Source organism: Parasteatoda tepidariorum, chromosome 2 (genome assembly GCF_043381705.1).
Source record: "Parasteatoda tepidariorum isolate YZ-2023 chromosome 2, CAS_Ptep_4.0, whole genome shotgun sequence".
Lineage (NCBI taxonomy): Eukaryota > Metazoa > Arthropoda > Arachnida > Araneae > Theridiidae > Parasteatoda > Parasteatoda tepidariorum.
In genome coordinates, this window is record NC_092205.1 from 82,898,755 (window position 1) to 82,909,153 (window position 10,399).

The 10,399-nt window shown below is 28.9% G+C and overlaps 1 protein-coding gene across 1 annotated transcript; it reads left to right on the plus strand.

Annotated features, from left to right (window-relative positions):
• The first annotated feature begins 4,845 nt into the window (after positions 1-4,845).
• LOC122271258 (mucin-2) lies at positions 4,846-9,756 on the plus strand. Its single transcript, XM_043051904.2, has one exon. The coding sequence runs from the start codon at positions 6,081-6,083 to the stop codon at positions 8,055-8,057; it is 1,977 nt and encodes a 658-aa protein (XP_042907838.1). The 5' UTR covers positions 4,846-6,080; the 3' UTR covers positions 8,058-9,756.
• The last annotated feature ends 643 nt before the right edge of the window (positions 9,757-10,399 follow it).

Here is a 10,399-nt window from a genome sequence, read left to right on the forward strand (position 1 = left end):
AACTTGATGAGATTTTAACATCCTTAGTTAGTGGCTTAACTTGATGAGATTTTAACATCCTTAGTTAGTGGCTTAAACTTGATGCTACACGCTGGTAAAAGCTTGTGGACTAACCTAACCAAAACTAGATGACTATCAGCACTATACAAAACTGAACTGTACTGAGCTCCGTCTGACTGTGCTGAGCACTGTACTGAGTTACATTTTACAAAAATAAACTTTTAATGCTGCTTTTGCTATGGCATGACGTGAAACAACGCTTTTTAGCGAATTTCATTCTATTTATATATAAGTGTTATGAGATTTATCAGTTGTTTCTGACTGTTGAGATCAATTTTTACTTATCTTTAGCCAGCGCCCTCTATGCAAATAATAAAAATGGTGCAAAACGTCAACAAGAAGAAAAGTCATAGTTTTGTGAAAATTACAAATGTTTGGGACCTAATATTTTAATACTTAAAAAAGTTTCCCAACTTTGTGTTAACTTGACTCAGAAGGATTTTCAAAAATTGAGAATTATGCATTGATTTTAATCATTTTCTTCCAAGTAAAAAAATCTTACCATATTCGTGAGTTTTATTTACAACTTTTTGAAAATGTAAGTTGTTTGTACATGCAGAAAAAAATTCTAGTATAGTTTTCATACTGTGGGATAATGACATTTCTAGTAAAAATAAAAATCATTTTTCTGGTTAATAAGACTAAAATATACTGAATTTAAACCATTCATTTAGTAATTTTTCCGTTCGTTGACGGTTTACTAGAAATTCTGGATTTCAAAATTATAGTCCTTATTACTACAAATTTAGTTAAAAATATAAAACTAAAAGGTAAATTTAACCAAATATTTGGTTTTTATGCCTTACTCCAACGTATAATGTTAAAATTATGAAATTTTACTATATTTACCAATTTTTATCGCTTATTTTAAAACTATATTTTATTGTTAATTTTACGAAAATCATTACCTAGGCGCTTCTGTAAAAATTACCGAGCTTTTTGGTGTGCCCATAGAGTCAGAAACACGGTAAATTTTACCATATTATGATTGTTTTGGCCATACTTTTTTTCTCGATGTACGTTTCAAAATGTAGCTAATTCTTTAGGGCAAGATGGTAAATATAGTTTAAAACTATAGCTATGCCTTAAGTGTACAGCACTTAAACTCAAGCTTTCTTATTTTCCTTGTCTAAAGGTTTTCAAAAAACACTGTTAATAGTTTCTCCAAGGAGAAAAAAGATTTTTCTTTTTTTTTTGCTTGACGATGCTAGATTATAAAAGTTTTGCTCTTTCTATTATATTCTTAATGCTTATTATTTTATTTATTTATTTTCAACTGAAATATGATATAAAAAAAACAATTCAGGCATTATAAAAATCACTCTTAATAATGTTGTCACGAAATTAAAACAAGCAGAAATGCTGTTATAAATTTGAAGGGAAGAAAAATTTTAACTCTCTTCTTCTTCTGATGAAAAATAATATGAAAATAAAAACCATAACTATCGGAATGAAGTTTAAAATAATCTCAAGGCATGTGTTAGTATAATTAAAACTATCAATTTATTTCAGTATTTAAAGACATTCCTAATTACAATTCGTTATCATAAAAATGAACTAATTTACTTTTCGAAAGCTAATTTCTTTACAAAAAATAAATAAATAAATAAGTATTAAAAATAGCCAGAGACATTTATAACAAAAGCAAAGTTATATAATTATAGACCATTTATTAAAATTAATTTTATATTGAACAACTTGAAATAATTTTATATTGAAATTGCAATTAAAATTTAATTAAAATTATTTATGAATCAGTTGCAATGAATTTTAATTATTCCTTATGCGTAGCTGTTAAAAAATTTATTTATTCCATCATGCGCGCATCGATGATTAAAGGTAAATAAATACTTATCAAAGTTTTATTAGTTTTTTAATTATAATATGAAGGAAAATTAAAAGTAAATAATATAAACTCCTCCCACTTTCGTAATTTTAATATTAAAATTCAAAAACAATATATCAAGTTCAAACCAAATAAACTGGAATGAATTATTAGTCGTAAATGTCTATGCTCAAAGGCGTAAAATGGTAATAAATTTATTTTCATTACAGTTGATAAAGTTTCAAACTTTATTCCTCGCATAAAACGGATTGTTCGTTTTGATCGTCCTGTTTTACTTTCTAGTTATACATTATTCTAAATTTAGTATCTGGAAGAAGATAAATATAGTATTTTATTTAAACTCTTTCAACACTCTAAGTCTTTTTGAATATTTACAAGAAAAATCTTTATTTTAAACTGGAAAACTTAATAATAATGTCATAATTAATAATCGAAGTTATTTTCCAGTTTCAGGATATTCTAAATTGGGCTGATATTTGAAATATCTTAAAAAGATAAATTTGGTATTGCATTGAATTTTTCGAATAGTTTTATTCTGTACTAGTTGGCTGAGCTCCCTGCTCGCGACGCTCGCCAACCCCCGAAAATTGCTACGCAATTTTATATGGTTTGCTTCGAAAACTAAGTTCGCTACGCTCGCTACTAACTTAGGTGAATTGCAAATGCACAAAATTCTTAAGAATTCAAAACAATATTCAAATCCATATAACAACTTTTTAAATAGAAATTTTTTTCATCCTTTTAGTAAATACTAAGTCATTAAAATAAATTTGAATTCAAATAAATGACATGTAATTCGTTAAACCTATTAGAAATGTGCTATAGTATAAAATCTTAAGATAAAATTTCTAAAACTGATATCTCTTTAAAAAAGTTAAAATTTTGGCTATAATTAAGTCTATTAAAAATTGAAATAAGTGAATTGCAATGGAAAAATCTGCATAAACAAATAAATTCTAGTAAAACAAATAAATTCGTGATATAAATCAAAAATCGTCAAATAAATTCGTAATATATAAATTCGTGAAAGAAAGCGCTTTCGACAAAATACTAAAATAGAGATCTATTGACAAAGACTACTCACTTCTGCCTAGCTTTTGCTCTCTCTCTGATTATTTCCGTTTCCGTTTTTAAAAGCGCTATATGTTGAGCCGTCTCAGCTAGATTTGGCATGTGACATGTTTTGCGGCAATCATTGGTCGATTTTTTAGCGTTGTCATTCGGGGAGTTGTAATGAGGCTTTTTTTTTGTCGCCGTGTAAGAGAAATATATATATAGATAATATTGAAAATATTTTCATTAGAGAACATTTCAAATATTCTCTAAATAAAATAGTTTTATTGCTTAATTATAGTTTTAATTGTGTTTGCAAAGCTAAACATTTATAGAAGACTTTATAATAATTTACATTATTAATTAAAATATGCATCACTTTATCTTTCAATATTTTCAGCGAGTATAGTATCGGAAAAATTTGAAAATGCATTTAATATTAAACACATTAGATGCATTTTTCATATAACAACTTTTTAAAAAAAAAATTCATCTTCTTAAAATTTCATTAAACCTAAACATATTAGATTCATTATCATCAATGAATCTAATATGTTTAGGTTTGCCTAAACATATTCGATGCATTTCAATTAGGACCGCTACATATTAGATGCATTTCAATTAGGACTGCTACATATTAGATGCATTTCAATTAGGACCGCTACAATTAAATGACAGGACAACAGCTCTAAGAAGCCCAAATAATCCGTTTTTATCATTTAATGAATAAAACAACTATTAATGGTTTGATATGTTTCGGATTATAATATACCAAAATGATATATAATAATCCAAATCTCATGAATTTAATTACAAATTGACTCTAAATATATTATATTCTGTGACATAATAGTGGAGGTGAAAAGAATGCGTCACTATTTTTCTCCACTGGGTTTTGTTTATTTTATTTTAATTTGCATGATTTTCTCTAAATAAAATAATTTTTGTATTTAAATATAGTTTCAGTTGTGTTTTTTAATGCTTGATAATCATATATAAATTTGCAAAAATTTATGTTACGAATAATTTACATTAGTAAGTATAAATTTATCACTTTCTCTTTCAATAATTCAGCCTATTTATTGAAAAATGAATCTAATATGTTTTGGTTTGCCTAGGACCACTATAACTAAATAACAAGACAACAGCTCTGAAAATTAAAGCACAAAAAGTCTGATTTTATACTCTAATGAGTAAAATAACTGTTAAAGGTGCTCCAGAGCAATTTATCACAATCCAAGTCTCATAAATTTAATTACACATTGACATAGAATGTATTAATTAGCATGACTTTCTCAAACTGAAATAATTTTATTGCTTTATTATAATTTTAATTGTGCTTTTTAATGCTAGCTATTCATACATAACTTTGCAAAAATTTACGTTTTTAATAATTTACAATAGTAAATGTATATTGTACCATTTTCTCCTTCATTAATTCTGTCTTTTTATCGAAAAGAATTTAAAAATGAATCCAATATTTTTTGGTTTGCCTAGGGCTGATATAACTAAATGACAAGACATCAACTCTAAAAATTAAAGCAAAAATAATCCGTTTTTATACTTTAATGAGTAAAACAACTGTTAATGGTGCTCCAGAGCAATTTATCACAATCCAAGCCTCATAAATTTAATTACACATTGACACAAAATATATCATATTCTGCGACCTAATAGTGGGGGCGAAAAGATTACGTCACTACTTTTTTTTTTTTCCTCCACTGGGTTTTGTTTATTCTTCCTCCTCCGGAACTGAGAGAAATGAGAATCTTAAAAGAACGAGCAATTCTCTCTATTAGAGAGCGATAAAGTAGCCAACTGTGGAAAAAGAAGGAGAAACTGAGTGAAAAAAGAAAAAGAAAAAAAGAATATTGTCGGCAAAACATCAACGCCGATCTTCATCTGTTCATTTAAAGTTAGAACCGCGCTGGCTCTCCTATCTAGGCGAGCGTTGACAGCGCTCCCGCCCGTATCCTTATATGGCGGCTGGAACTATTTTAGCAACAGTGCTCCATGGATGTAGCTTGCTTGAAATCATGACGACAACATCTCGCCTTTTCTTCATTAAATCTCTTTCTTCTTGCAACCTGAAATCTCTACCTGCGAGCTTATCTCTTAGTAAAGTTCGACAAGTGTGTCTCACGGAATTCTTTTCTCCCATCCCGTTTTATTGCTTGATTGATGGCAGCGTCTAAACCCTATTGATTGTGAAATGATGACTTCATAGTTATCGTTTTCTTTCATCTAAGAGTTTCGTTCTTTTCAAAGAATTTTATTGTCTGACTTTTGTTTAGAAGTTTTATTTTTGAAGCAAACGATTTAATTTTTTTTTTAATTTTTTTTAAAGAAAACGATATTATTTTTAAAATTTTATCGTAGATAAAATACACAATTTTACTATGCAATTTGTTTAAATAATTAAATTAATTTAAAACGGTTCCCATAATTTGTAGACCTCTCGTTCTTTTAAAAACATCGTTGGCTGCCAAGACAAAAGATCGTTGGCTGCCAAGACTATTAGATCCGATTATATGTTTTGTATGATGAATTTTGATATAAACAAGATATTTCTGGATAAAAAAATTGGATTTGACTTCAAGGAATACATCATAAAGTCATGTGAGTAAAAACTTTAATTTTTTTTTAAAAGAATATTATTGTTAAATATACTATCACACTTCATAAGAAGATATCATAATTTCAAATTTTACTCTATTGATAATTGAAATTTTTAAAAATTATATTAAATATTAAATTTCAATTATTATTTTATGGACCCGATAAGATTTTGTAAAAGCTTATTATGAATATCCATCTTATGGTTTGAAAACTATTTCAAATAATTCAGTTATTGCAACTTAGTACAAAATCAAACCATTTACTTTAATAGTTGTGATAATTGCGATTACTCTAATGTAATTTTTTTCACAAATAAATATTTTTAATTATTTAAATTTACCAAGTTAGAGTATTGTTAAAATTAACTAAAACAAAAACATCTCGATCATATAGCAAATAGAAAAACTTATTTACTTTTGATTTTAATAAAGTGATTAAAATTGTTGTTTAAGTTAACTTTAAATATAATCATAAACATACTTACGCTTGGTTTAACGTTAGCATGCTCACTAATTATGTGAGCTGCCATTACGTAGTGACGTCAGTTACATTTTATCATAGTGCAGTCGTTGATTTAACTCGTAGTCAGACAGTACACGCTGTAGAACACGATCCATGCTGCCCTGATCCTACTAAGCTTTCTGCTGAAGAATGTAAAGCTGTTCATTATGGATTGTGCTCACCTCTTTTAAAACTCCCCTCTTTTTCAATACCACCAGCTTCAACCTCATCTCCGCCATCCCCTGTGACTCCTAAAGGTAGTCTTTCATCCCCTTTGTCCTCAACTCCCAGCTCACCAGGAACACCAAAAGGAAACATTTCAACTGTAGGTGAGATTTTCAATATATCTACACCACAAAATAAAACCCCTTCACCTTTGTTTACTCAAAAGACACCCATTTCAAATCCACAAAGTCCATCAGTAGGTGATATATCCAAAATGACTTCACCAACAGTCGTAACATCAAACTCGGCTAATGCCAACAAAGTTGACATAGAAGTTTTGGATCCTGTCAGCTTGCTAGCTGTTGATCTGGAAGGTCAGCTAGAAGCTCTGGTTAGCTCGTTCGTTGCTCAAGATAAAGTTCGTTTGGCTGCTCGTAAAAAAGCAGAGTCCGCAGCAGGAAACTCAAAAACTTCTGCTGGCAAAACTGTTTCTTCAATCAAAAAGTATGATAAGAAAGTGAAAGTAAAAGATGACCGATCATCTGATGATGATTCGCTTTCCAGTGATGCTTCATTATCTGGAAAGTCAAATGGCTCCAGTAAAAAGGCTGTAACTCAAAACCAAGTTAAGCCTTTGTTGCCTGACACTACAGACATTGCAGGAGACACATCGCTAGAAGGTGCTCTTGACCAGATGAGTAAGCATTTAAATACCTTTGCCGCTTTATATGAAGAGAGTTTGCGCGAAAGAGCAACTTCTCCGCCTTTGAAGTCATCAGTTTTCCCAGCCTTAAAACCTTCTCCGGAATATCAACAAACTGGTGTTAAAGCGCAGATTACAAAATTCACTTCCAAAGAAAAAGATGTTTTACAAAATTCTCCTTCGAATTCTCTTGAAAGACGGCAAGTGCAAAAGCCTAGACCTATTGTTCAGGATGCATACCTGCCATCTTTGGATCCACCAAGAAGTGGTCCACTTACTTTAGATGCATTGCAAGAACTCTTATTGAATTCATCAGCACCCGAGCCAATACCTCAACATATTCAAACTACTGTTTTTCAAAACTCTAGTCTTTCTTCCGTGCCTTATAGCGAACCGGCTTCCTCAAAAAATAGTTTACCAGCAGCAGCTAGCCATTTTAACGAAAATTTAGTCCCTTTTATTGGAAGCGAGACCGGAAGAATAGTTGACCAAAGTAAGCCTTTGAAATTAAATGCTAATGATATTTATAACCCTCAAATTGTTCCAAAACCTGGACAAGAGCATGTTCAGTCAGCTGTAGACTATGCCATAAATCGAATGCAAAATGTCCACCAAGTAAATTCTAATAACGAAAATAAGGCAAAGCCTGTCAAAAATGGCCATCTAGTCAGCGAAGCTAAAACAATGTGGGAGAATATCTCCAACCAAAAATGGAATGAACACTTTGTCACAACAGATATTGACAATAATATGGCTGACCCTTTGCGGGACTCATATCAGAGAGGTGGCCATAAAAGAACTCTCTCCATGGAGGGACTTTTGGATGTTCCTAGTCCATCAATACCTCATCCTAAATTGACCACTGCTCAGAAGCAACACATCAAAGAGAGATCTCTGTCACCAACAGACCGCCATTCACATACACCTATTCGTCCATTTTTAACCAAAGGTTCAGTTGCAGAAAGAGTGTTACTATTTGAATGTGCTCCTGACAGAGCTCTGGAAAGAACATCCAGTGGGAATAAAACGAAGTCTAATTTGATTAGCACATGGAGACCTGGGACTAGTGATGTACAGACAAAAACTCAGGTAAATATTTTTAATTATTAATCCAGTACTAATACTGTATTTTTATTATGATGCTTGAATATTTATCTGATGAAAACGTATAATACAAGTTAGCTACGTAGTTCGTTTTTATACTCTCTAACTGCTTGTTGGGACTTGAGATTATCTCATGACACGGTTGTTTGTTTTTATTATTTATTTAAATGCACATGAAATTGATTCAGTCATTGCATTTCAAGAATATTCTTCCCTCTATTTAAATAAATTTCTGTAGTAATGGTTAATAATTTACAAGCTAAAGAACAAAGGTTAGTTTGAAAAGATCAATAATGATTACTTTTCTTACCATTCTTAATAGATTAATAATTATTCCTAATAAATAAACTGAATTTCCTACACATTTTGAATTCAATTTCGGCAATATAATTTAACATTTTGTATACTATATAAGAATTTATTAAGATTTTATTTTAAATAAAGATTTTTTTAAAAAGAGTTTTTGAAGAATATCAATAAGTGTGAAAAGATTGTAACACACTTCCAATATAAATACACGTATGCATAACTATATTCTGTGATATTATGCATGAGACAGTTTTTAAAATGAAAATAGTTTGTGTGTTTATAAAATATTTTCCTATTCTTTAATTGAAATGATTTTTTTCGTAATAATAAAAATAAAAAACTAAATTATTCCTTACTAATAATGTAACTGTTATTTTATTACATACGAAAAAAGAGCAATATTTTTTACTATATTTTCTGGCATCATATTTTTTTCCCCTTTGTGGAATCTAAACCTAAAAAGCACCTCACATATCGGAATTCCCTAAATCAAGTCAGTATCTTATCTTGGAAGCATATTTCGTCAAGCTTGTCAGCTTCTTTTCCCTCATAGTAACAAAGTGAAGCATATAGGCTCACTCAGTAAAATGTTGCTAAAATTAAGTATCTTACTTCTAAATTTTTCCTCCTGTATAAAAAAGTAGAGTGTTTGTCCAAAAATACTCTGTAATCTTTATAAATTATTCATTTTGCATTTTTAAAGTGTATGTAAGTTTATCGTTAATACACAATTTAAAAAGTATTTTATCTCAATGCCTTTGAATGCGTTATAATAAAGTATGTATTCAAAAGATGAACTTATGTATGACATGTGAAAAATTATTACCGTCATAATTTACCGTTAAAAACACATGAATAATTCACGCTAAAAAATTGTAGTTTTCAAAGCTTTATTCCTAACACAGAAAAAAATTAATGGGTTTGAGTTTTTATTTTATTGTACATCATAAAATAAATTAAAGTTCTTAAGCTGCAGAATTAAATGCAATTTTCTCAGTAACTCCAGAGCCTCAGAAAGCAGCCTTGCATGTTGCCACAGGAGAGATCCTAAAATTTCTTTTTTTTTAAATCTCAAGAATGTTTTTAAAAATTGAGAATTAAAAAAGACAGCACTGTAAAGATTTGAAAAAAAGTTTTAACTATCAAACAAACTTTATTTTAATGATTTTTAATGTCACTGAAATGTATAATAGTAAATTAACTCACAATTTAATTTTTAAGAATAGCTACTTTTCGATATTTTGTCGTTTGTTTATTTTCTTTATGAAACTTCAATGATATTTTTAAACCCAGATCCTTCTTTTTCTTAATCAGGAATTAATAATGGCTAATAAGTAATACAATGGGTTCAATTATTTCTTTAATAATGAGGCTCAACGTGAGACCTTATTTTATCATCCCTCCCTACTTTCTGACAGTAATTGTACTTTGATGACCAGTAAACACTGCATTTGTTAGTAATTTTTGCAACAGTATAAATTTTTCAAAACATAACTTTTTCAAAAGTGCACGTTTTGTCTTAGTTAATTATGTAGTATTAAAAAGGGTATTTACTTCATATATTATTTGTTTATATATTGAAGATGTCGAATTAAATATCGAAATAAAGTTTTCAATGATTTTATGTTTTTCAAAATAAAGCAAATAAATAAATGTTTATTTTTTTTTCTTGAATCGGGGAATAAAATATTGTTTTATTAACTTATTCTACATGGAGTTTATGTATTTTTCTACACCACTTAGTTCTTTAAATTTGATTTCGGTGTTGTTAATAGTTGTTATGCATTTTTATCACTATTTAATAATAAAGATATGAAATTCTGATAATACAAATTCGAACTTTCATTGAAAAAAATTATTTTTTTTTCATAAAAAAATTTAATTTAAAAATAATACTTTCCTGAAAATATGTGTTTTAACCACATACTCATTAAATAATTGCTCACCTAATCAAAACCCTTAAAACACTTACAACATAAATTAAACATAACTTAAGTGAGACTTAATAACTTAACTTAATAACATAACTTAAATAACTT